Source organism: Peromyscus maniculatus, chromosome 23, assembly GCF_049852395.1.
Source record: "Peromyscus maniculatus bairdii isolate BWxNUB_F1_BW_parent chromosome 23, HU_Pman_BW_mat_3.1, whole genome shotgun sequence".
Lineage (NCBI taxonomy): Eukaryota > Metazoa > Chordata > Mammalia > Rodentia > Cricetidae > Peromyscus > Peromyscus maniculatus.
Window position 1 is genome coordinate 34,974,084 of NC_134874.1, and position 27,318 is coordinate 35,001,401.

Here is a 27,318-nt window from a genome sequence, read left to right on the forward strand (position 1 = left end):
GCCAGGGTTTCCTGGATGACGAGTATTTGTCCCACCTCACCTCATATATCAGCCTAAAGTAAAAGTGGGACCACTGAGAGACAATTGGAATGGAACTAAATTTGAGGGCTATTTCTAGGGACCAGAAGTACTAGCATTGTCCAGATTCAAAGGGCTTCAGATGCTGAAAGAAAAAATCCAGAGTTCCTCACCCATAACTAGTTCTCTGACCAATATGGGAAAAAAGAACAAAAGTTCTGAGTCCATTCTGCCTTCAGTGGACACAATAACCACTGTATTGTATAGCCTGAAAAACTGTTTCTACTCTATTTTATATCAATTTATCTATCTATCTATCTATCTATCTATCTATCTATCTATCTATCTTTCTATCAGCTATCTCCATCCTTCAATTCATCTATCCATCTATCTACCTCCATCCATCCTAACATCCATCTATGCATGCATCCATCTTCTCCTACTACTACTCTTCCACTTCTATTTCTCCTTCTTCTTGCTCTTCCCTTATTTATCCAGGATATTATACTCATTTTTGCCTCCATAAGTTTTTACAGGGCCTTATAAAATGCTAGTTACATTATAACAAATGAAAACTTCTCTCTGTGGGTTTTATTCTCCATATTTTCCCACCTGAAATCTTTGTAATCCATATTCTCCCCAGCACTTGCTGAAATGTGACATTCCTTAGCTCTCTGACACTGCGACACTAAAAATTTTGTGTAAAAATATTAAAAAATGCAACTGTGCTTAAAACCAGCTAAAAACCTGCATCTAAAAACTTGATACTTTAATAACTTGCAAACATACCATCTTAGTTTGTTTTTTTATGACAAATGTAATTTAGATATAATGAATTCAATGAGTTGATATTGATATATTCAGTGTTTATTAGTTCTTCATTAGCCATGAAGTTCACAAAAATGTTTTCTCACTAAATAAATTTTTGTCTAGAGGTAAAATCCATAGAGTTTTCTAAATGGAAATGGAAAGATGTACACAAAGCCAGCAAATAGAGTTAATCATAAGCCAGAAGTTTTATGGAAGATAAAAAAATCAAGATCATTTATGAAACTGCTGTATTCATTAAAATTCCTTAGGCCAAAATTCAGTACACTTGTATACAATTAGGATGTAATTCTCTGTTTGGAATAAAGGCGATAGAAGATGTCACATAGTTCAACCTTTTATACAGAGAAAAGGAAAATCCATGCTAGAACTTGCATTTGAGAGCCTTAAAATGGCCTACAAAAAGAGACCGTCTTAGTCAGGGAGTAATCTGTCTCTCAACTGCTTGAATTACCAAAGACTTTCAAAAGATCAATGAAACCTCCTGCCAAAGCTTGGCTCATGGGATTGTAGGCTATGAGAACAGATGAGATCAATCTGAGTGGTGTAGAGTAGACTATGTAATCTAGTGAAATCTGAGAGAGATTATTCCTGATGGACTGGCTCACAAGAAGCATTGGGGATGCTTGGTTATCACAGGCAGAGGTCTCACACAGACTGGAAGATGGTGAAGGAAGGATGGGGTTTTCCTGATAAAATATATATGAGAGAAGCAGTGCTTTACGGTCAATTCACTGAGCATGATGGAGCACTGGGCTGTGCTTACAGAAGAGGTCAAACATAAAATGGTTGATTCACCAGGGACTTCAGGACTGTTATTTACCGTCAGTGCCTTTGCAGAGCTCCATGGGAGAGTGTGAACTTGTAGAAACAACTAACATTTTAAGGAAAGGGTAAAGTGTTGTGTAACAGTTTTCCTTTTTATGACATGAAATAGTTTTCTATTATTTATGAGATTACTTTCTCCTCTCTTTCATCCTTCAAACCCTCCCAATACTCTTCCTTGCTCTATTTCTAATTAATGACCTCTATTTTCATTCATTGTTGCTACATGCTTACACATATATATGTGTATGAATGTATATACATATATATATATATATAGTTATATTTCCCAAATGTAAACCAATCATTTTGTATAGCTAGCATATATGTTTTCAGAAATGACCCTTTGATATTGAGTGTCCAACTGGTGTACTCTTCTCTGGACTATTTCATTAAGTCTCAGAAAGTTCTATGAAAAAAGAGAAGAGGTTCATAATATCCAGCAATTAAATCATGGCTGGGAAAGCTGAAACGTACAGGAATTACAAGGCCCTTCCATGTCCAAGGTTAAATGGGTGATAACTAAGGAGAACTGAAGAAAGGAGACCCTCTGTCCCATTCAGCTGCAAACAAGTCATGCAGCCACATTCAGAGTTCTAGTCCTAATGAGTCACCCATTCTAATGTGAGCTTTGTGATGCCACACATTAGAGTTATTCATATTCTTATAAGTAATTCCATACCTATACACTTGTATTAACCTCAATAAACTCATTAATTTGAGGGAATAGGAATCACAGTCTTCCCTGGGAGGCAGACAGATAAAGAAAGGGGAACTGATAATTAATACAAATGGCCAACTTTGATAAGAGCTTCCATCCTGCCCCAGAGTTCCCATTTGGAAAAGAGAGCTACCATCTGGACAAGAGAAATAGACTTCCTGAATCTGTCAGCTCTGTCTGAACCAAGTGCACTGATAATACCAAGAACGAACCACAAGGAGATGGGCAGGTGTCAAGACAGAAGAACATACAACAAAATGAAGAGCAATACAGCATCACCAGAACCTAGCACACCTCCAACATCTAGACCTGAACATCAAAAATTGGAGGAAGCAGAAGAAAACAGCCTTATGAATAACATCATGAAGAATGTAGAGGCTTATGTAGAGGAAAAGACAAAAAAAAAATCAGAAGAACGCTATAAACAACTAGCAGAAAGGGCAAACAAATTAGAAAAAAAAATAAAGTCCTGGAAGAAAACAATAAAGTACTGAAAGAAAATCATGAAAAAGCAATGAAACAAATAAAGGAAACAGTCCAAGACCTGAAAAGGGAAATGGAAAAAATGAAGAAGACACAAACAGAGGGAATGCTGGAAATAGAAAATCTGAGTAAACGATTGGGAACTTCAGATGCAAATATAACCAACACAATGCAAGAGATGGAAGAGAGGATATCTGGCATTGAAGATACAGTAGAAGAAATAGCTTCATCAGTCAAAGAAAACACTAAAGTCAACAAAGTCATGACCCAAAAATGTCCAAGAAATTTGGGACACCATGAAAAGACCAAACCTATGAATAATAGGGATAGAAGGAGATGAATACCAACTCAGAGGCACAGAAAATATATTAAACAAAATCATAGAAGAAAATTTTCCCAACTTAAAGAAGAAAATGCCTATGAAGATACAAGAAGCCTATAGAACACCAAACAGAGTAGACCACACCCAAAAAGTCCCCTCGCCACATAATAAATTAAACAACTAAACATACAGAATAAAGAAAGAATATTAAGAGCAGCAAAGGAAAAAGGACATGTGACCTATAAAGGTACCTATCAGAATAACACCTGATTTCTCAATTTAGATTTTGAAAGCCAGAAGGACCTGGACAGATGTAATGCAGACACTAAGAGACCATGGATGTCAGCCCAGACTAATATACCCAGCAAAACTTTCAGTCATCATAGACGGAATGAACAAGACATTCCAAGACAAAGCCAGATTTAAACAATACTCATCCACAAACCCAGCCCTACAGAAAGTGCTAGAAGGAAAATTCCAACCTAAGGAAGTCAGATACACTCTTGAAAACACAGGTAATAGATAAAGCCACAGCAGTAAACCCCAAAGAAGAGAAGTACACACACACTACCACCAAAAAATAACATGAATTAACAATCACTGGTCGTTAATATCCCTTAATATCAATGGACTTAATTCACCTATAAAAAGACACAAGCTTACAGAATGGATACAAAAGCAGGACCCATCTTTCTGCTGCATACAATAAAAAAAAATCTCAAATTCAAAGACAGACACTACCTAAGAATAAAAGGCTGGAAAAAGACTTTTCAATCAAATGGTCTTAAAAAACAAGCAGGTGTAGCCATCCTGATATCCAGCAAAATAGACTTCAAATTAAAATCAATCAAAAGAGATCAAGAAGGGCATTACATACTCATCACAGGAAAAATCCACCAAGATGAAGTTTCAATTTTGAACATTTATGCCCCAAACACAAGGGCACCCACATATGTAAAAGAAACATTACTAAAGTTTAAACCACATATAAAACCCCATACATTAGTAGTGGGAGATCTCAACACCCCACTTTCACCACTGGACAGATCTCCCAAATCAAATCTTAACAGAGAAATAAAGGACTTAACTGATGTCATGACCTAAATGGACCTAATAGATATCTTCAGAACATTCCATCCTAATAGGAAAGAATATACCTTCTTTCCTGCACCCCACGGAACTTTCTCTAAAATGCACCACATAGTTGGACACAAAGGAAATCTCAACAGATACAAAACAATTGGAATAACCTCCTGTGTTCTATCAGACCACCATGGTTTAAAGTTAGATTTCAACAACAACAAAAACTACAGAACACCTACAATCTCATGGAAACTGAATAATGCTCACCTGAATCACCAATGGGTTAAGGAAGAAATAAAGAAAGTAATTAAAGACTTCCTAGAGATCAATGAACATGAAGACACCACATACCCAAACTTATGGGACACTATGAAAGCAGTGCTAAGAGGGAAATTCATAGCAGTAAATGCCCACATAAAGAAGTGGAGAAATCTCACACTAGTGACTTAACAGCACACCTGAAAGCTCTAGAACAAGAAGAAGTAAAGTTTCCCAGGAAGAATAGACGCCAGGAAATTATCAAAGTGAGAGGTGAAATCAATAAAATAGAAACTAAGAGAACAATACAAAAAACTAATGAAACAAAGAGGTGGTTCTTTGAGAAAATCAACAAGATAGACAAGCCCCTATCCAAACTAACCAAAAGACAGAGGGAGAGATTCCAAATCAACAAAATCAGAAATGAAAAAAGGGACATAACAACAGACATTGAGGAAATCCAGAGAATTATCAGGTCATATTTCAAAAACTTCTACTCCACAAAACTGGAAAACCTAAAAGAAATGGACAATTTTCTGGATATGTACCACATACCTAAGTTAAATCATGACCAGATAAACCATTTAAATATTCCAATAACTCCTAAGGAAATAGAAACAGTCATTAAAAGTCTCCCAAACAAAAAAAGCCCAGGACCACATGGTTTCAGCACAGAATTCTAGCAGATTTTCAAAGAAGAGTTAATACCAATATTCTCTAAATTGTTCCACACAATAGAAACAGAAGGAACATTACCAAACTCCTTCTATGAGGCTAGGCTCTGGGTGGAGCTCCAGGAGTCTAATTAGCGAGAAACAGGAGGGTTTATATGAGCAGGAATGGTTGAAACCAGGGTTGGATCAAGCACAGGGGCAAATAGCCAAACGAATGGAAACACATGAACTATGAACCAAAGGCTGAGGGGCCCCCAACTGGATCAGGCCCTCTGAATAGGTGAGACAGTTGATTGGCTTGATCTGTTTGGGAGGCATCTAGGCAGTGGGACTGGGTCTTGTGCTCATTGCATGAGTTGGCTGTTTGAAACCTGGGGCTTATACAGGGACACTTGCCTCAGTCTGGTAGGAGGGGAATGGACTTGCCTGGACTGAGTCTACCAGGTCGATCTCAGGCCTTGGGGAGGGAGCTATGCCCTGCAGGAGGTGGGAATGTGGGGAGGGCTGGGGGGAAAAGGAGGGGGGCAGAAGGGGGTAGAACAAGGGAATCCATGGCTGATATGTAGAAGTGAACGGTATTGTAAAATAAAGAAGGAAGAAAGAAAGAAAGAGAGAGAGAGAGGGGGAAGGAAGGAAGGAAGGAAGGAAGGAAGGAAGGAAGGAAGGAAGGAAGGAAGGAAGGAAAGAAAGAAAGAAAGAAAGAGAGAAAGAAGAAAGAAAGAAAGAAAGAAAGAAAGAAAGAAAGAAAGAAAGAAAGAAAGAAAGAAAGAAAGAAAGAAAGAAGAAAGAAAAAAGAAGAAAGAAAAGAAAAAAACAAATGGCCAACTTCTAGCTTCCATCTTATTTTCTGTACTGAGACAAAGGCTTAGTAGGCTTTGTCTTCCACCAGCAGGCTGCCTCTTACAGCTCTCTGGTTTGGGACAGATAGGTGTGTTCAATGACCTGAACACGGATGGTCACCTGAAGCTGCAGTTGATCACAGCTCTTGTGAGTGAGCAATGGCTATGTTATGTCCAAAGGACAGCATGTCACAGCAGTTCCCTCATGCTCAGTCAGGACATTCAGGACCCACTTCCAGGATGTTTCCTATCCTAGGGGAAGTGGTTGATCTACAGGTCCCATTTTGGAATGAGCATTCATGGTCATTTCAACATTTTGAAGTTATGAGGCTGTGCATTTGCTGCTGCATACCACAGAAAGAGAACCCTGGCCAAGACTGAGAGCTAAAGAGATCTATGTGTAAAACAAAAATATTTATAAAGCAGTTGCTACTACACTAAGTAACAATAGTCGCACCATCTAAAGGGCTATGACCTGCCAAGCCAGTGTCTTTTGACCAGGTACACAGTACCAGGTACTAATTCCTTCATATACTACAGGCCTCACCCGATCAGAAGGAAGTTAATTACACAGTAACTCTGATGCAAATATTACACCAGTGATTTTTCTCATATTCTGTATGCTACCACTTAAATTATATTTTCTTATGCTGAAATAAAAAGTCTTAATTTCATGAGATCCTATTTGTTGATTTTTGGTCTCATTTACTATTGGACAAGAGTCCTATTCAGAAAATCCTTACCTGTGCTTAGCTGTGGGAGTATTTTCTCTACTGTGTCCTTTGGCATTTTCAGGGTATCTGGTCTATGGCACATTTGGTGCAGAGCTTGTGTTTGGTAGAAGATAGAGAGCAGAGTTTTATTTTCTGCATGATGAAAACAATTTTTCACAATCAGCATATCTGAGACAGTATCTAAAATGCCAACAATTATATGAACTACAAATATGGGTGCAAAGTTAAACTAGGTACTCACAAGTACATTCTCCTTACCAAATGGACCACTTTGAGTTCACCAGCCGTGCAGTAATATGAGGACCAGCTCTGACCACTCAGAACAATGCATGGCAACCATTTCAATAGAATAAATTGTCAGCAGGACTTACAGCCTGGCTCAAATACTATAGACTCTGTGGTCATTTTCTTGGTCCCCATACCCATTTGTCACATTAGTAAAATAATATTTAGATTGCCCCATAATTCCAGCTTTAAGTGTCTTTAAAATGATTACATTTTTCACCCAATATAATTTTTTAAATGCTGCAAAGGAGGTGGAAAAAGAACATATACGTTATGTTCAATGTAAACTAAAACATTTCAGGTACAATGGATGCTGTAACGATGGTTATGAATGAAAATATAACATAGTCACGCCTGCTGTACCACTCCTAGGTGTGCATACTTATCAAAATGAATGACGCTGAATCACTACATATGTAAGGTGAGTTTGTGTGTAATTTTTTATCACTGCACTACCTGCAATAGATGATTCAGGGAATAAGCTCAGAGAACCACCATTATATGAATGTCTAAAGGCCATACAATATGCATAAATATAGCAAGATAATTCAAAATAAAATTATAGAAAAAAGTTGCATAATTCTCAAGAAAATTGTTCCAACTATGTATCAAGTTTAGAAACAGACAACTCTCCAAAAACAATTAACACATATCTTCTCTCATAAATGGAATCTAGAAAAATAAGAAAAGGGTTAAAAATTTTGAAGTGTGAGGGGAAATATTTTAAATGGAGGGAGTATAACTGGGAAACAATGTGGTGTACAGAAACAAATGACTTATTTTATATAATTAAAATGTACAGAATAATAAGATTAACTTTAGAAGTAACAAAACAGAAAAAGAATTACTTATTTGCACAGGGGCTCATATATTTTTGTCCCAGCCAGCAGGGCTTCATCCGGTTCTCGACCACCCTAAGGACAGAATGATAGGGACAGGAGACACAAAGGAAATACACCAAGTCAAGATTCTGATCAAGGTGCCACTTTATTTTTCTCCAGGAGGGTTTATATAGTTCCTGCAGGGTAGGGGTAGCAAGAAGCTGTTATCTGCACAAGGTGGTGCAAGCTAACAGGATGTTCATGTAGGATGTTTACAGGGTGAAAGGGTCAAGGGCTCTGACTCAATGTCCTGTTGCTAGGCAACCTGACTGTAAGATGATCTAGTTCCCTGTCTTATCGGGGGTCTGTATTTTTCCACTAACTAGTGATTCGGTCCTCGTCCCTGACATATTTTTATAAAACTAAACATAATGACTACATTTTTACTATCTTGAAAACTTCTCTTAATGTTTTTGAATGATGGGGCTAGAGTCGGCCTAACAGAAAAACGCACACTGTATTCTTTTGAAGGACTTGAGTTCAGTTCCCCTCACCTATCACAGTGACCCATAATCAAACACCAATATCTCTAGTTCCAGGAAATCTGGAGCCTCTTCTCATCTCTGTGGGAACTGCACTCATGTGTACATACCTACATGTCTAATCACATATGTGCAATTTTCAAATCATTGTTTCATAATTTCTCGGTTTATTTTATGGATCCAGGGAAGCAGAGAGGCATGCACCCATGCAGTCCATGATGTCAGTTCATTCTCCTACTCTCAGTTGTAAGAAAAAGGATTGTGACCAAACAGAATGTAAGGACTATAAGGTGATTCTGGAACCCAGAACCATAAAAAGATAGTGCCAGGGAAATATAAAACAATTGGATCATGCAAGAAACCTGAGTTGTACAGAGCTGATGCAAATAAATCTGCATAAAATTTAAACTTTATCAGGGATTTCTTAGCATTTCATTAGTTTTAGTCACTAAAAGGCACAGTGTTCCATCACCATATTGTCATCCATAATGTGTATTCAATTAAGAGAGGTTTACAAAAGTCTTGAATTCCACCATAACAAAACACAGAAATTTTGGCACAAATAATCTGTAAAATATAAACTATTATTTGGCTCAGCTGATATAACACCCAATGGATGAGCTCCAGAGATCTGGTAGCTTTCTAGCATTTTTAGCAAGGAAGGAGCTCTGAGTTTAGTAGCTCTCAGGCCTTCAGTGCCTGAAAAGCAGCTATTAACTTTTTTAAAAGATGTCTAAATAACAAGCTAGATAAGGGGATAAATAGAATGATAAACTGAACCCAAAACCAGACACAAAAGACACTTTGTACAAAAACAGTGAACTGAAAACAATCAAGACAGAAGACTCAAACTAACCATGTAACCGCATTAAACATAAAGTTCTAGATGGGAGAAACCACCAGAGAAGATAAACAACCACACAGGATTTCACTCTATGATGCATAGAAAACAAATGTATGGGCAGAGTGTCAGAGTAATGAGGCAGGAAAAGGCAGAATTCTTTAAAATTCCCTAGTACCCATGCTGCTACCAAAGTAAACTGCTGAACAGTAAGTTTTACTAGGGAAAGTATCTATTCTGAATAACACAAATATTATAATATACATGTGTGTGGTGAAAAAGGATCAATTTTCCAGGCAGACAGAACACTAAACTTGAAAATTATTTAACTATGAATCCTCCAACCTGGATGAGAAAGTGGATGGAAACTGACAAATCCATAATTGAAGTTGGAGATGGGAGTCGACAGAACAAAAGGAGGGAAAGTCCAACAGCTTCACTTGCAAATGTTCGTTGTGTAATGGGATGTTGGTCAGGTTCAAGACCCCTGGGTTCAGTACACCATCAATACTAGACCTGCAGGATACACAGCAGCTGCCAACGCCACTACGATGATGGAGAGATGATGGAGAGGTGATGGAGATGTGATGGAGAGGTGGGAAAGATGGGGGCTGGAGGAGAAAAGTGCTTAACTGTTTTCTTCTTTTTTATTGTTATTGTTTATTTTTATCTTATTTTTATTCCTTTTATGTCTTCCTTTGTGGCGGGACTCTACAAGAGGTCGGGGCAGACATGGAGGGTCTGGGAGAGGAGTGGGATTAGAGTATATGGTATGAAATTCCCAAAGAATCAATAAAAAATACAATGCATATGTAAAAAATCAACTTTCACTTTCTACCATTTGTTTATATGAACTAAACAATAAGAAGTTGTCAAATGAATGAGGTTTTAAACTTTTAAAAAACATGAACATATTGAATAATTCAGTGCAATTTTGACATAGGGATATAAGTTCCTATATAACAAGGCTTCAAGATGTTGTATTTCGAATAGAAAATTCCATTTAACTCCTGATATATCCATATGGCAATAATTTGGTAATAAGAAAAAATTAAATTAAAACCAAATTAAGTTCTATTACTGTAAAAAGGGAAAAGAATGAAAAGCAGAGAAAGTCATTAAGGACAAGGAGAACATGAACACTGCTGTCAATCAATTTCACCTGACAGACATTTACAGAACACCTCCTCAAATGACAGCTTAAGACAGCATTTCCAGAACACACAAGTCACTTTTCAACATACTCCACGTTACAAGCTACTAAACAGGTTTAAATAAACATAGAAGACCTGATATAAAGTGATGTGTGCAATCTGACTACACGGAAATTAAAATGCAAGTTAATAACAGAATAGTATCTTGATAATCCCCAATAATAAAAAATTAAATATTTCATTCTTAAAATAATTAATAAATTAAAAGAGAAAGTCATAGTGAAAGTAAAAGTATTGAAGTGGAAATAAAATATAACCAAAAATTTATGGAATAAGTTAAACCATGATTAGAAAAAAACTAAAACATTAAATGACTTCATATGAAAGTGAATATATTTGGATTTTGTTTGCATGTTCTACAATAAAATCTCACTCTGTAGCAGTGTATCCAGTGCTACGTGTGTAACCCACACTGTTCTCAAACTCATGGAATCCTGATTTCCAAGGGCTTGGATTATAGACATGAAATACTTAACACCTGACTTAAGTAGATTTATAATCTATGACATAAATTTTATATAAATACTAAAAACGAAGTGATTAAGAAGCCTCTAGTCAATATTTAAAATTCAATCAATTGAAAATAAACATGACAAAGGTAAGAAAAAAACGTATATCTATACAACACTGATAAATCTCTAGGCACACTAGCAAAGAAAATGAAACATTATTAAACTTACATAAGGAATTGAAAGACCCCCGCTCCATTATGAGGATATGGGGCGTTGGGCCGATGTTATGCCCCCCCAATAACTTGGCCTTAGAAACGCCATTCTGCAGGAATCAGAAAAACAGGAGTTCACAGCCATAGCCAGCTACCCGGCCTTGACAGAGATAGCTATGGCCAGCCTTGAGAGAGATAACTGTGGTCAGCAGCCTTGGGAGTAAGACAGTTGATATTTTATGGCGGGCCCCTGGCCTTGAGGAATAAGCAGCTGGCCTGGACAAGGCCAAATCAGCCACACACATATGACCCCAAGTTCACCCTGGCCTTCTTTGAAACAACCAATAGGGACCCTGTAACTATGCTTCTCGCTTCTGTAACCGCGCCTCTGCCCCTGGGATCCCATAAAAAGTCCCCCTTGCCCTAGGAAAGGGCGCAAGTCCTCCAAGAGACTTCGCCCCAGGTACCTGGTCTAAATAAACCCTCTTGCTTTTGCATCTGATCTGTGGTTTCGGTGTGTTCCTTGGGTTTGGGGTCTCTCCCGGAGAAAGATCTCAGCCGGGGGTCTTTCATTTGGTGGCCCGTACGGGGATTGAGACCCCTCCCTGGGACCACCGACCCACCATCAGGAGGTAAGCCGGCCGGCCTTGATTTATGTCATCCCTGTCCAGTCTGAGGGTTGTCTGTTTGTCTGAGTGTTAAATGTTGTTTGTTTGTCTCCGCGCCTGCGTCTGATAATCTGTCTGTGTCAGTGGATCTGAAAGGGGGGACCGACGGGTCTGGACTTCGCCACTGAACCCTGGGAGACGTCCTAGGGGAATCTGGGAACCTGGAAGACGTTCCACGGTTCATCTGAAGTGCCCTCTGTGGCACGGTCTGAAGACCCCTCTGGGGGCACGGTTTTTCTGGTTTTGCTTTCGGTTTGGAACCGAAGCCGCGCAGCGAGTTTTAGTCTTATTTATATTGGTCTGTCGTTTTTTTTTTGTTTTCTGTTTAACCGTTCTCCTCTTAAAAACAGCCATAGGACAGACTGTCATCACCCCCTTGAGCCTCATGCTTAAACACTGGTCAGACGTAAAGAAAGACACGAGCCAACAACAAAGGAGTCGTAATCAAGAAAAAAAAAAATAGATCACTCTTTGCGAGGCCGATTGGGTTAAAATGGATGTAGGATGGCCTCGTCAGGAAACCTTTAACCTCAGTCTTATTTCACAGGTGGAAAAAAAAAGTTTTTGCTTCCAGTCCCCATGGCCACCCGGACCAGGTCCCATACATTGCCATGTGGAGACTCCTGACAACAGAACCTCCCCCATGGGTTAAGCCGTTTCTCTTCCCCTCAGCCCCCCGGCGGCAGCAGCGCTCGCCGAATCCCGGAGCCGAGGAAGCCAGATCGGCGGATCCCTCCCACTCCCTGTTCCTCCCTAACCCCACACCAGCAAGTCTTTTCCTCTCCCCGCGGGCCGCTGCTCCGGCGCAGGCGGGCGCGCGGGCAGGCTTGCAGGCGGGTGCGGGAAAAGGAAACGCGCAGGCGGGGCTGCCGGGAAGCTAGGGCGCCGGGACGCCCCCTGCCCAGTCCCCGCAGGCCGTCAGCGGTGATGGCGGTGGCGGCGGCGGGTGCCGGAGCTCCCCGCGCCTCCTCCCGTCCGCGCGGCCGCGGCGCGGTCGCGGGGGTCCGGGACGGCGCTGGGGGGGGCTCCCCTCACTCCCCGCTCTCCCCGGCTGTCCATGTCTCCCGTGCGGGCGGAGGAGTCCGCCCCGCCGGGCCGTGGTTTTCCGCGTGGCGCCTAACAGCGGACTTGGAGCTGGTGCAGACCAGGGGAATCTGATCGCGGAGGCCCGGGGCGGCGCGGACATGGGCACCAAGCAGAGTGGCCCCGCCGCCAACGGCCGCACCCGCGCCTACTCGGGCTCGGACCTGCCCTCCGGCGGCGCGCACGCGCGCGCGGCGGCCCCCGGCGCGGCTGGCCGGGACCCGGGCGGCGGAGGCCCGCGGCGGCACAGGCGGGGCCAGGGGCGGGGCCGGCGACCAGCCGGACCCGGGCGGCGGAGGCCCGCGGCGACACAGGCGGGGCCAGGGGCGGGGCCGGCGACCAGCCGGACCCGGGCGGCGGGGAGCCAGCGGCGGCGCAGGCGGCCTCGGTCCCGGCAACGCCCCACAGCCGCTCGCTCGGAGGGGCGGTGGATAGCGCGATGGGCGGCCGAGCGGCACAGTCGGCAGCGGCGGCGCAGGCGGACACGGGATGTGGCAGGGACACGCAGGCGGGGCCGGGGATGGGGTCGGCGAGGGACCGCCCCCTGGCCGGCGACCCACAGCGATGTGCCACGACCGGCTCCGGCCCAATATGGGGAAGGTGACTAGGGGGCGGCGTCACCCATGGACGCCGAGTCACCCCGCCCCGAGTGTTACAACCCCCCCGACAGCGCCGGAGGGACCGGCGGCTCCTGCAGCGGCCCCCAAACAGCGGAGGATGAGTTCCTGCTTCCTCCCCAATTGCCGGTCGCCTACGAGGAAGGCGGGACAAAGCAGCGAAGGTAGGGAACACCTACATCTCTGGCCAGTTGCTCTTAGCGGGTCTCCAGGGGCTCTAACCCCCTACCGATTGGGCTCAGGTTACCAGAAAGAGACGCCGGCAGCGCGTTTTTAAAAAAAGGACTTAGAGAGACACGGAGGGAGAGGAAAAACAAACAAAAAAGTCCTGGCCACTGTAATGTCTCAGGGACAGGTCAGAGAGGGAGTTAGGAAGTTAGGACGGGAGATCAAAAAAAGAACACTGCTTGACAAAGACAAAGTGCTTACTGTAAACAGAGAGGACATTGGGCTCGTGACTGATCAAAAAAAGCCTCAAGGGTCTCGGAGACCTAAGCCAAGGGTCCTCAATCTGGAAGATTGGGGAGGTCAAGGCCAGGAGACCCCCTCCCCCCGACCTAGGATAACTCTCAAGATTAGGGGGCAGCCAGTGACCTTCCTAGTGGACACCGGGGCTCAACATTCAGTCCTGACCCATACCGGAGGCTCTCTCAATGACCGCACAGCTTTGGTCCAGGGGGCCACAGGTAACAGGAGGTATCAAAGGACCACCGAGAAAAAAAAAAAAAAAGGTTCAGCTGACATCTGGACAGGACCCAAAGGGAGCCCCCTACAAGTCCTAGCCCTTTAAACTGTTCGTGGACGAGAACTCAGGCTTTGCAAAAGAAATGTTGATACAGAGACTGGGGCCATGAAAGCCCGGTAGCTGCAGGATGGCCCGCCCCCCTGTCTACATGTGGTAGCCATTGCTGTTTTGCTCAAGGATGCAGGGAAACTGACTTTGGGACAGCCATTAACTGTGTTATCCTCCCATGCGGTAAAAGCTCTGGTCCAGCAGCCCTCAGATCGAATGGTGTGCAGACCAGTTGTCTCCCTCAACCCCGCAACCCTGCTGCCTGGTTCATGGATGGGAACAGCTTCCTCCAAGAAAGAGAACGGAGGACTGGAGCAGCCGTCACCACCGAATCGGAGATAGTTTGGACCTCACCACTGCCACCTGGAACATCGGCCCAAAAGGCAGAGCTGATCGCGCTGACCCAGGCCCTCCGGATGGCGGAAGCCCGGAGGACCAGGAACTAACAAAGAAAATGGGGGCGAAATAAAGCCCCGAGCGACACGCTTACATCATAGATGGACAGAGGCCTTGCCTACCAAGAAAAAAAAGACCGCTAACGTGGTAACCAAAAAACTCCTAGATGACATCTTTCCCAGGTATGGAATACCCCAGATATTGGGGTCAGACAATGGGCCCGCCTTCGTCTCCCAGGTAAGTCAGGAGGTGGCCAGGCTACGGGGGATCGATTGGAAACTTCATTGTGCATACAGCCCCCAGAGCTCAGGACAGGTAGAACGTGCAAATAAAACCATTAAGGAGACTTTAACCAAATTAACGCTTGCAACTGGCACTAGAGATTGGGTGCTCCTACTCCCCCTAGCCCTTTACCGAGCCCGGAACACTCCTGGGCCTCATGGCCTAACCCCGTTCGAGATCATGTATGGGGCTCCCCCACCAATTGTAAATTTCCTTTACTCTGATATCTCCTCTTTTGCCACTAGCCCTCCAATTGATGCAAAAGACGGTGCAAAAACCCCTGCCTGCCGGGAGCAACTGAACCGCCCGGTGATGCCTCACCCATTCAAGATTGGGGACTCTGTCTAGGTCCGACGCCATCAATCCAGGAACCTAGAGCCGAGGTTGACGGGACAGCGGCTTGGGTCCACACGTCACATGTAAAGACTGCCAAGGAACCCGACGAAGCTGAGGGCACCGAGACATCTAGTTCAACGCTCTCCAAACCCACTAAAGATAAGACTCACCCGGGGGTCCCCTTGATCCCCCTAATAGTCCTCCTGACATAAGGAGGGACATCACCAGAGAGCCTGTTTCCCTGACGCTGGCCCTGTTACTGGAAAAAATTACCATAAACAAAATAGCTGCTGGGGTAGATACAGGGACTGCAGCCCTTATGGAGACCGGCCAATTCAGACAGCTCCAAGTAGCCATGCTCAACAAAAATGATTTAAAAGATAGTTCCAAAGGTCACCGTGGTTTATGACCCTTGTCTCCACCATTATGGGCCCCCTAATCGTCCTCCTGCTCATTTTATTGTTTGGGTCATACATCCTCAACAGATTGGTGCAATTCATCAAGGATAAGGTTTCTGTTGCCCAGGCTTTGATCCTAACCAAACAATATCAGAGGCTCAGACAGTCAGAGATAGAGCTAACCCCTTATTCTCCATCCTAAAATGAAAGATTTCATTTGGTACAAAAGAAAATGGGGGAATGAAAGACCCCCGCTCCATTATGAGGATATGGGGCGTTGGGCCGATGTTATGCCCCCCCAATAACTTGGCCTTAGAAACGCCATTCTGCAGGAATCAGAAAAACAGGAGTTCACAGCCATAGCCAGCTACCCGGCCTTGACAGAGATAGCTATGGCCAGCCTTGAGAGAGATAACTGTGGTCAGCAGCCTTGGGAGTAAGACAGTTGATATTTTATGGCGGGCCCCTGGCCTTGAGGAATAAGCAGCTGGCCTGGACAAGGCCAAATCAGCCACACACATATGACCCCAAGTTCACCCTGGCCTTCTTTGAAACAACCAATAGGGACCCTGTAACTATGCTTCTCGCTTCTGTAACCGCGCCTCTGCCCCTGGGATCCCATAAAAAGTCCCCCTTGCCCTAGGAAAGGGCGCAAGTCCTCCAAGAGACTTCGCCCCAGGTACCTGGTCTAAATAAACCCTCTTGCTTTTGCATCTGATCTGTGGTTTCAGTGTGTTCCTTGGGTTTGGGGTCTCTCCCGGAGAAAGATCTCAGCCGGGGGTCTTTCAGAATGAGAAAGGGGATATTGCAGATCCCACAGATACTAAGATGAAGTAAAGAAATACGGAAAACGTTATGCCCATAATAATCTGGATGAAAGCTTATAATTTTTTTCAGAACTTCATCCTGCCATCCTGGATCTTCACTGAGGCCATCTCAGCGACATGAGAACTGGGCTGTGAGGAGTCTCCAGGATCTGAGAAGATGGCCTCACTAGACCTGGTCTAAGAGGACACTGCTATCAAGAAGGCAGGTTTGTCTTCACCTCAGCCTCCCCAGAACAGGGGCTGTGAAAAAGTCCAGACTCTGAGGAGACCCTGGCCACCCTGGTCTGGGACTGCCCTCACCAGATGAACTCCACAGACCCCCTCCACAACGGCTCAGCAGCTCCTCAGCAGTTCCTTAACGACCTCAAGTCTGAGCATGCTCAATGTTCCAGGCAGGAAGACCAAGGTGGAATGGGGGAGGTTTAGAGTCTCTGCCCGGATGCTCATTGGGCCAGAGGGCTTCAGGGGCAGGCTTAAGCCTCACATGCCATTTATGATTGGATGTGTTGTATGTGGCTCTATTTGGAGGCTGGCATTGTCTGGTGGGATGTGGCTTTGGTGGGAAAGGTCTGCAGTGTTTCAAAGGGACAGATATTGTAGAGCCCCTCAACTGGGGTCTGTACATCTCAGACTCCCACCTCAGCACAGGACAAGTGGGACGCTCATAAGTTACAGAGGGAGGCCTTATGGCCAGAGCTGCACACCTACCATCTTGTTCTGTCTCACCTTACCTCATCTTACTGACCTAGCCTCACATCCTCTTACCTTAGCAGAAAACCTATTTGGTCCTCTGGGAGGCCACCAGATAGCGCTGCTTTATTGCAAAGAGGAGAAAATTAAAATGACAACCAGAGCCGGGCAGTGGTGGCACACGCCTTTAATCCCAGCACTTGGGAGGCAGAGGCAGGCGGATCTTTGTGTGTTCGAGGCCAGCCTGGTCTACAGAGTGAGTTCAAGGAAAGGCGCAAAGCTACACAGAGAAACTCTGTCTCGGAAAAAAAAAAAAAAAAAAGACAACCAGATTTCTCAAAATCACACAGCTGCTGGTATGGGACAGGGACCCTAGTCAAGTCAATTCTACAGACAGCTAGATTAGAGTTGACTTCTATTCCACAGAACTGGCTGTGTTTATCCCAGTGAGGAAGCGGTACCCAATAACAATGTTGATTTTGTATCCGGTCATCAGTTTGGCATTCCTGTGACTCAGAATGAACAGGGAGCTTGCATCAGCGGGACTGCACCCTTATCCTTCACATGCCCACGTAGTTTGGTAAACATTCGGCATGTAAAATGGCTTAGTGACTCATGGCTGAGAAATAACAAAAGCATATGTTTGAGTGATTTTATCATTTTTAAGATAAGAACTGTCAGGTAGAAGAGAAAGGAGGAAAATAGTTTGTGTCCAGGAAAACAGATTTTATTTTAGTCTTACTGTGAGGCTTCTCAAGTTGTGCCTCCTCTGTCTTCCATCAGGGTCACTGTTGATCCTGAAGGTTGTAATAATGATAATCTGCACTGGTTACCAGCGATGGTTCCTGTGAGGAAAGGTCATGGCCAGGACAAACTCCAGTATCAGTATCAGAGCTTTATTAGGAAAGAGTTAGGGGGGAACAAGAGAACCAGGCCTGGGGAAGGAGAGAGAGAGAGAGAGAGAGAGAGAGAGAGAGAGAGAGAGAGAGAGAGAGAGAGAGAGAGAGAGAGAGAGAGGTGAAGAGAGAGAACAGAACAGATAGAGAGGGGGTGGGGTCTGTGTCTGGTTCTTTAAGGTGCAGGTGAGCTTACAGAGCTACATCATGCATGCTAGATTGCTTGACCACTCTGCACATACATAATCATGAGCGCACACTGGTGACTTAAGACACAAGACCCCAGACCCCTTGCATAGCTCCTGAACTGTGCATGTGCGGTCATGCAGCTGAAGCTTGGCAAAATCCCAACAAAAGTGTTGTTGAATCAGTTGCCAAGATAAGAAATGATTTTATGCTGGGATAATTTTGAAAGGAGGCAGCAAGTTCCACCTTCATCAAAGTATCTCATCTAGACTGGCGGGTGACAAAGATTTGTCCTGACTGTGGACAAGGCAGGAAAACTCTAGCTATACCATGCCCTATTGTGTGAGTGCTGAGGATGGCACCCAGGACCATGTGCACGCTAGGTAAACAACTGACCCATTGACCTTCATCCCTAGGCTAGGGAAGAAACATACAATAGGAAGAAAAAATGTATTTCAACACTAAGTTTATCATGTGTATTTTTTGAGGCTGGTGTTTACTATGATGCCCAGGATGATCTTAAAGACCGGAGTTCAAATGTTACACCTGCCTGGGCCTCCTGAGTAAATGACACTGTGGGTGTGCATCTCCATGTGAAATGTGTTTCTTGAGCAGATTCTTTGCATGGCTCCTCTGCACATCCATCTCCGTGAGCATTCATGGAAAATGCTGCTGTGTATAGAAAAGAGCAGATGAATGCGGCCCCTGCCGTCCTCGGAGCTTGTTCCATGCCGCCTTTTTCTGTGTTGTTTTTGCTTTGCAACCTTTTGACAAACCACAGCAGCCAAGCCTAATACCTGTCCAGTCCTCTGACTAGAAGAGTACATTTCTAGGGGTGGTTCCCAGGGCCCAACAGCAGTCACGGGGGACTTTTGGATGTTGGTAGTGCCTTCTTTTTCAGTCTGGATACTCTTTATACAGTATGTGTCCATTTTTCTATAAACACACTGTATTTCAATGAGAAGTTTAAATAACCCAAGAGTGGTGGCATACTCCTGTAATATGAGCATATAGAGGCTGAAGCAGGGCTGCTAAGTAGAAAGCCTATCTAGGCAACTTAGCACGACAGTTTTTTATTAATAAATTATTAAAAAATAAATTATTTAAAAGTTTAAAGGGTGGGGTTGATGGAGAGACAGCTCAGCAGGCAGGGCACCTTCTGTGTGTTGGAATCCCCAGAAGCCACTTTGAAGCCAGAGGAAGGTGTAAGATCCTCAGAGGACAATGAGGCACAGGTGGACCACACGGGCAGACAGCAGGACTGAATCCAGTCCAGCTGTCGATCTCCACATATCCAATTAGTTCTTGGTTTCCCAGGCTATCCCACGTGCATTCAGTCCTCAAGTCCCTGCCCAGCAAGTTTCTTGCTCACAAGATGCAGGTTTTAAAGGGAGCTGTGCCATAGAGCACTCACATGACGCAGAGTGCCAGGCGGCTTCTTTATAAATTCCTGTGGCCATTCAGCAACAGGCAGGCAGGCCTTTGAAAGATTCCCAGTGCCTTGTTTGAATTCCAGGGGGAGCAAAGCAAATCAGGAGCATGGATGCAGCAGACAAAGCTGGAAACCTGGCTTGAGCACCAGACGACCTCCGGAAAGCCAGGGTCCAGGGAGATGCAGTTCCCAGGGACCCAGTGGCTGCCCCACTGCTGAAGGAGATTCCGGAGGTCTTAGTGGACCCACTCAGCAGGCACCAGTATGTAAGGGGCCGCTTTCTGATAAAGGAGGATTGGAAATGTTTTGAGATCTCAGACCCAGACACAAAGGAGTCGTTCACAGCCAAGATCGTGCCTAAGTCTTTTCTCTTGCCCTCCCAGAAGGAGAAGCTGTCCACAGAGATTTCCATTCACCGCAGCCTCGCACATCAACACGTCATAGGCTTCCACAGCTTTTTCAAGAACAGCAAATTTATGTTTGTGATTTTGGAGCTCTGTCAGGAGAGGGTGAGTGTTTCTGCTGCAGGGCTGGGGCGCCTACACCAGGAATTTGCTGGCAAAGGGGTACTGACGCCTTGGAGCAGCCTTGGGTTTCAAGCAATTATGGAAAGGCTTCTCGTGAGGGTGCTGGGTGGGGTTGAGAAAAGACTCTGGGTAAGGGAAAGCGTTAACAGGAGAGGGTCCTGTGAATGATAGTGACCAGTGTACTGGCAGAATCATCAGGAGTCTGCCAAGACCTCCCTTTAATCCCCAGAGCTTAGTCCTGGTCCCATCCAGCTGGCCACCCTTTTCCTTGGGCTTCAGCAACTTCTTCCTTCTTCCTCAGTCCCTCCCGGAACATCACAAGAGGAGGAAAGCCCTCTTTTGTTATAAAGTTATGAAGTTATGAGAAAAGACCTACTTTGTCAGAAGTTATGACTGAAATGGACTTAACAGATATCTACCAAACATTCCACCCTAACACAAAAGAATATATATACCTTCTTCTCAGCACCCCATGGATACTTCTCTAAAATTAACCACATGCTGGATCACAAAGCAAATCTCAACACATACAAAAACAAAACAAAACAACACAACAACAATAACAAAACTGGAATAACCTCCTGTATTTTACCAGACAACCATGGCTTAAAGTTAGATTTCAACAACAACAAAATTTACAGAAAGCCTACAATCTCATGGAAAATGAATAATGCCCAAACAAATCACAAATGGGTCAAGGAAGAAATGAAGAAAGAAATTAAACATTTTCTAGAATTCAATGAAAATGAATGTACAACATACCCAAACCTATGGGACACTATGAAAGCAGTGCTAAGAGGAAAATTCATAGCACTAAATACCGACATAAAGAAGATGGAGAAATCTCATACTAGTGACTTAACAACACACTTAAAAGCTGAGGAATAGATGCCAGGAAATAATCAAATTGAGGGCTGAAATCAATGAAATAGAAACAAAGAGAACAATAAAAGAATCAAGGAAACAAAGAGCTGGTTCTTTGAAAAGAATCAAGAAAGGCAAGCCCTTATTCAAATTAACCAAAAGGCATTCAAAATAACAAAATCAGAAATGAAAAGGGAGACATAACAACAGACAATGAGGAAATCCAGAGAATCATCAGGTCATACTTCAAAAACCTGTGCTCCACAAAACTGGAAAATCTAAAAGAAATGGACGATTACTGAATAAGTGCCACATAACAAAGTTAAATCAAAACCAGGTGAACTATTTAAATAGACCAACAACCCCTAAGAAAATAGAAGCAGTCATTAAAATTCTCCCCCCAAAAGCCCAGGACCAGATGGTTTCAGTGCAGAATTCTACCAGATTTTCAAAGAAGAGCTAATTCCAATACTCTTCAAATTGTTCCATACAACATAGGCAGAAGGAACATTACCAAACTCTTTTATGAATCTACCATTACTGTGATACCCAAACCACACAAAGATGTAAGAGAGAAAATTACAGACCAATCTCCCTCATGAACATTGATACAAAAATACTCAATAAAATACTGGCAAACTGAATCCATGAACACATAAAAAATATCCACCATGACCAACTAGGCTTCATCTCATGGATACAAGGGTGGTTCAACAAACAAAAATCTGTTAATGTAATACACCATATAAACAAACTGAAAGAAAAAAATCTATATGGTCATCTCATTAGATGCTGAAAAAGCCTTTGACAAAATCCAACACCCCTTCATGATAAAGGTTCTAGAGAGATCAGGAATACAAGGAACATACCTAAATATAATAAAGGTAAGTTACAGCAAGCTGACAGCCAACATCAAATTAAATGGAGATAAACTCAAAGCAATTCCATTAAAATCAGGAAGAAAACAAGGCTGTCCACTCTTGCCATATTTATTCAATATAGTACATGAAGTTCTAGTTAGAGCAATAAGACAACAAAAGGAGATCAAGGGGATACAAACTGAATGGAAGAAGACAAAGTTTCACTATTTGCAGATGATATGATAGTATACATAAGTGGCCCCAAAAATTTTACCAGGAAACTCCTACACCTGATAAACTCCTTTAATAATGTGGCAGGATATAAGATTAACTCAAAAAAAATCAGTAGCCCTCCTATATACATAAGATAAAAGGGCTGAGAAATAAATCAGAGAAACATCACCCTTTACAATAGCCACAAATAATACAAAATTCCTTGAGGTAACTCTAACTAATCAAGTGAAAGACCTGTATGATAAGAACACTATGTCTCTGAAAAAGAAATCAAAGCAGATATCAGAAAATGCAAAGATCTCCCAGGCTCAGGGATAAGTAGAATTAACATACTAAAAATGGTAATCTTACAGAAAGTAATCAATAGATTCAGTGCAATTCCCATCAAAATCCCAACACAATTCTTCACAGACTTGGAAATAACAATACTTAACTTCATATGGAAAAACAAAAAAACCCGGGCTGAAGAGATGGCTCAGAGTTTAAGAGCACAGGCTGTTCTTCCAGAGGTCCTGAGTTCTATATTTTAGAATGACTTAGAGGCTGTGGTTCAGCTAATTGAAATTTGGCTGGCTATGAGGGCAAAGTCCTTGAATCCAGGAGTTGCTCAGCTTGATGTCTCAGCCCATCAGCAGTATAGTCTGGAATCCCAAAGGAGTTGGCTCCAATGCCAGTGAAGGCATGGACTTGGTAGCAAGGTAAGAGCAAGCAGCTAAAGAGCAAAAGCCCCTTCTTCCATTTCTTTATATGGGCTTCCAGCACAAGGCCTGGCTGAGATTACAGGTGGGGTTTTTTGGCTCAAAATATCTGAGGTAAAGGCATTTCTTTCCCCATCAATATCCAGATAAAGGAATTCTTCATACTGCAAAAATAGGATTACATGTGGATCTTCTCTTTTCTAATTACCAAAAATGCTTCACAGACATGCCCTTCCACTTTTGGCTGTTAGTTAATTCCAGATGTAATAAATTTGACAAACAAAAATAGCTATCACAATTGCACCCTTGTCAACTTGAAACACAATTATATCTGTTTATGACATGATTAATTTCCAAATGTAAAACAATAAGAAGGTCCTAATAATGCCTAAACATGATGTAATTATTCCAAGTACAATGCAACCACATTATGTATTAGACCAGCTCAAAAGTATGCCTAATATTACCTAACTATTATGTACAACTGCAAACCCTTTATAAAGTTAGAATAAGTGGCAATGTACCTTGAGGTACATGCATTTAGTATGTCAAATTTAAATATGATAATATTCTCCCTATTTTGGAATGAATGTTTTTATCTATTTGTTTATTTTTGTTTTTACATCTTAACCAAAATTTCCCCTCTATCCTCTCCTCTCAGTCCCTCCCCCCACCTCCACTCTTCCTGTTCCCCATCTAGTCCTCCTTCTATTTTTCTCTTCAGAAATGGGCAGGCCTCCTGTGCATATCTGCCTGCCATGTTATATCAACTTGTGGTGAGACTAGGCATGATTTCTTACATTAAGGTAGGACATAGCAATTCAGTAGGAGGAATGGGTCCCAGAAGCAGGCATTAGAGACAAGCCCTGCTCCCACTGTTAGGAGTCACACTGTAAAATACATGCAGAGGACACAGATCAGTCCCATGCATGCTCCCTGGTTGGTGGTTCAGTCTCTGAGTCACTATGAGCCTAGGTTACATAGTTCTGTGCGATGCTTGTGGGGCTCCTGACCCCACTAGCTCCTACAAATATTTAATTGTTTACTCATTATTTTTTATACATTTGTGTTTTGTCTTCATGTATGCCTGTGGGAGGGTGTCATAACCTCTGGAACTGAAGTTGCAAACAGTTGTGAGCTGCATGCAATCTTTTTCATTATTTTAAAAATTAATTATTTCATATGATGGGTGTATGGAAATCTTCTGATTGGTATTTAAAATAATAACATCTATCTATTTACTTATTTGGAGACAGAGAAATACATACATACATTCAATAGAGAGAGAATGAACATATAATACATGCCATGCTATTTTGTCATCTGTTCATATGGAGGTCAATGAACAAATTAGGAGGAGTCAGCTCTTTCCTTCCACCCATCTAGCCATCTCATTGGCCCTTCCCTGGTACTTTTCATGATTGACTCATGGCTTTCTGCCTTAGAGGGTTTTCTTGTAGTTCTGAAACTTAGAGAATATTTTAATATTAAAGGACATTGTTAAAATTTTGTGCAGAATTTTGTTTCAAATGAATGATACTCTCAATAAGAGCTCACCCTAGATGTAAGAATTCTTGGTGGGAGGAGGTTTGCTGTGTGTCTAGCTTGCAGAAACTGCTGGTCCAGAGTAATTCATGAGAAAAGGCACAAGTGAAGTTACTCTGCCATGCAGGTAAGTGAGTTCACTGGAAACCACCAGTGGATATGAAAAAGTACCGAGGAAGGTTCCAGAATGAGTCAATGAAATGTCATGTTCTTCTTGGCATTGTGCTTTTGAGAGTCTGTCCTGTGTTCCTAGTGCACTTCTCAGGTCTAAGGCTATTGGTCATCAGTAGTGCTCTGGAGATCCCTGTGGACAGTTCAGGCTTCAGCATTTAACCAGTTACAGCAATCACAACAAACTTAACCAAATGCAACATTCTTACAAGGGTCAAAATTTCCAAGGCACTTCATAAGTTAAACATCCTTCATGGTTACTGCTCATTTTAGAATACCAAAGTCTCAAAGACTTAGTGAAAAACATTCCAGTTAGATGAATTGTCTTCTATATTTCAATCACTAAATATTTTAAAACAAGAATTACTGAAAAGTTGATGCAAAATGACATGCACAGAACATGATATAAACACAGTCATTAATTATACCCAGACCTTTGGCTTTATTTCATACTTGATGGCACTCAGAATATGCCATCTCAAAACATGGGGCTTGACATAGGTAATTATTTGAGTGGATGAATGAATGTGAGGAAGAACTCAGATCTTCCCCTGAAACTGCTCATAAAATCTAGGAAGGACTTCCTGACAATTTCCTGAAGCAGTCAGAAGCACCACATGTCCCTCCATGGAGGAAAGGTGCAGCCTCATATCTGAAGACTGATGAAGGCACACAGAGAGGATGTGATCCAAAAGCCCTCACTATTTGCCATTCATCTGCTTGACTCCTGTTGCATTCATTTTGACACACATTTCATAACATTCCACTTTCCATCAAATCAGGAATAAACTCTCAGGTCTACTACATGCTCTAAAAGGCACAGTGTGTGCCCTGAGCCATGGTGCATGCCCAGGCCACATGGTTGAAATGACTGGGCTCACCAGGAGGTAAATATCAAGGAAGACCCCCAAGGTGTGAAGGGTAGGGGTTTGGGGAAATATGTGGAATACATAAAGGCATCATTCTGTGGTAAGGAAGGAACTCTGGTGAACAGGAAGGCTGTAGCCCACCCTAGGGATCAGGACCATAATGAAATCTATAGTAAGGGTCCATCACTTCTGGGGCCATGTGCTCTTCTCTCCCTACACATTGTAGAATTTGGGGACAGAAGCCTGATTTGAGACCAGATAAGTGTTTGGAAGGCTTCCTTTCTTTGGTAGACTTGTCCTGGTCTCTATATATGTGCAGTGCCAGTAATTTCTCTTGAGATCATCCCCACAGCATGACTGATTCACTTTTACCATCTCCATTGGCTCCATGGGTCACTCTGACCTGTGTCTGGGAAGTTACTCCACTTCTAAACTAAGGAGTGTTCTTGGGCTGCTGGATGTCACTTGGGACAGTTTTTGGCAGGAGTCTGTGAAGCTTGTGGTGTCTACCCTTTGGTGGAGGCATGGGGACTCTTGGGGATGGACTACTCCTGTTTGCTTGCTCATTCTATTGAGACTTGAGGCACTAGTGAGACGTTCATGTCTTGACTTTATTCTTGGCTTTCAGGCTTGGAAGGCTGGCTAGGGCTGGCATAGACCAGGCAATGTGCCATTTTCTAAGACCATGCAGGCATGCACGGGGTAACAGCTTCTCTTATATCCTCCATACACATCATCAGTTTGAGTGAGAGTTACCTCTTTCCATCCTTCCCTCTGATAGCTGGAAGCTCATTAAGTTGGGTCTAAGAGGGACCTCTCTAAATGAGCCTGGTGCCTGGTTGGGTACACAGGGGTCCAGGATTCATGGTTAGATACTCCCCAGGGCATATGAGAGTGAGGTGGGGATGGATGGCAGCTGATGATGCTGTGTTCAACTTCTCCCATCTCCCTTGATCACATCAATACTATATGCTTTTATGATTAAATAATTTGATACTGATTAAGTGAAGTCCAAAATGTTGCTATTAATGCACATTTAAAATACCTGACTTTTAATTGTAAATTAGCATATTCACTTAGTATTACATGAAAATATGCATATTTGAGCATTACTTCTTAAGCAAAGGATAGTCTATATAATGACAATTAATTCTTAATGAAAACAATCTTGAAAAAAAATCTCAGGTCTAAGCATTTGTTGGGAGTGCTTGATCCTTAGGAAGAGTTGTGCTGTGAAAGATTGTACTAGGTGAGTGTTCATGCTTTTCTCTTGTTAATCTCTGTTTTGTTCTGGAGTCTCCATAAAGGAAACTAAGATAGGTAGATCCAAAAATAGGTAGAACCAAATGATAACATTCTCCATTTAAAAAAAAAAATGTGCTCTCCTCTACATACCATTTTCTATTAGCACCACCAAAATACAGTTTTATTATGCCTTCTAAGGATATCTTGCAAGTTTGTTAATTTGAATATAAGAAGCTCCCATAAGCACACAGGGAGTGGCACTATTAGGAGGTGTGGCTTTGTTGGAGAGAGTGTGGCCTTGTTGGAGGATGTATGTCACTGTGGGTAGGGGGTTGTTGAGATCTCTTATGCTCATGCCATGCCTAGTGTCTCAGAGCACATTTGTTGCCTGTGGGATCAAGATGGAGCTCCTTCTCCAGCACCATGTCTGCCTGCATGCCTCCATGTCCTGCCATGATCATAAAGGACTAAACCTCTGAAACTGTAAGCCTCCAGGTTCAATGATTTCTTCTATAATTGTTGCTGTGGTCATTGTGTCCCTTCACAGCA

The 27,318-nt window shown here is 43.0% G+C and overlaps 2 protein-coding genes and 1 long non-coding RNA gene across 5 annotated transcripts in view; 2 read left to right on the forward strand and 1 right to left on the reverse strand.

The window, feature by feature from the left end:
- LOC121826360 (uncharacterized) overlaps positions 1-27,318 on the reverse strand; it is a 151,094-nt gene that overhangs the window by 15,367 nt on the left and 108,409 nt on the right. The gene's annotated exons all lie outside the window — the stretch shown is intronic.
- On the forward strand, positions 10,951-16,443 carry LOC143270626 (uncharacterized). The gene is made up of 3 exons (XM_076561286.1): positions 10,951-10,975; positions 12,969-13,503; positions 15,237-16,443. The coding sequence occupies exons 1-3, from the start codon at positions 10,951-10,953 to the stop codon at positions 15,337-15,339; spliced, it is 663 nt and encodes a 220-aa protein (XP_076417401.1). The 3' UTR covers positions 15,340-16,443.
- LOC143270636 (uncharacterized) lies at positions 13,510-15,712 on the forward strand. The gene is made up of 2 exons (XM_076561323.1): positions 13,510-13,684; positions 14,504-15,712. Exons 1-2 carry the CDS (start codon positions 13,527-13,529, stop codon positions 14,757-14,759), a joined length of 414 nt encoding a protein of 137 aa, XP_076417438.1. The 5' UTR covers positions 13,510-13,526; the 3' UTR covers positions 14,760-15,712.

Coding starts and splice junctions, on each gene's coding strand:
- LOC143270626 (XM_076561286.1), top strand. CDS start 10,951: ATGAAATACTTAACACCTGACTTAA. Junction 10,976..12,968: donor ATACTTAACACCTGACTTAA/GTAGATTTATAA, acceptor GGTGCAGACCAG/GGGAATCTGATCGCGGAGGC. Junction 13,504..15,236: donor TCCGGCCCAATATGGGGAAG/GTGACTAGGGGG, acceptor TTTTGCCACTAG/CCCTCCAATTGATGCAAAAG.
- LOC143270636 (XM_076561323.1), top strand. CDS start 13,527: ATGGACGCCGAGTCACCCCGCCCCGAGTGTTACAACCCCCCCGACAGC. Junction 13,685..14,503: donor GGCGGGACAAAGCAGCGAAG/GTAGGGAACACC, acceptor ATGCGGTAAAAG/CTCTGGTCCAGCAGCCCTCA.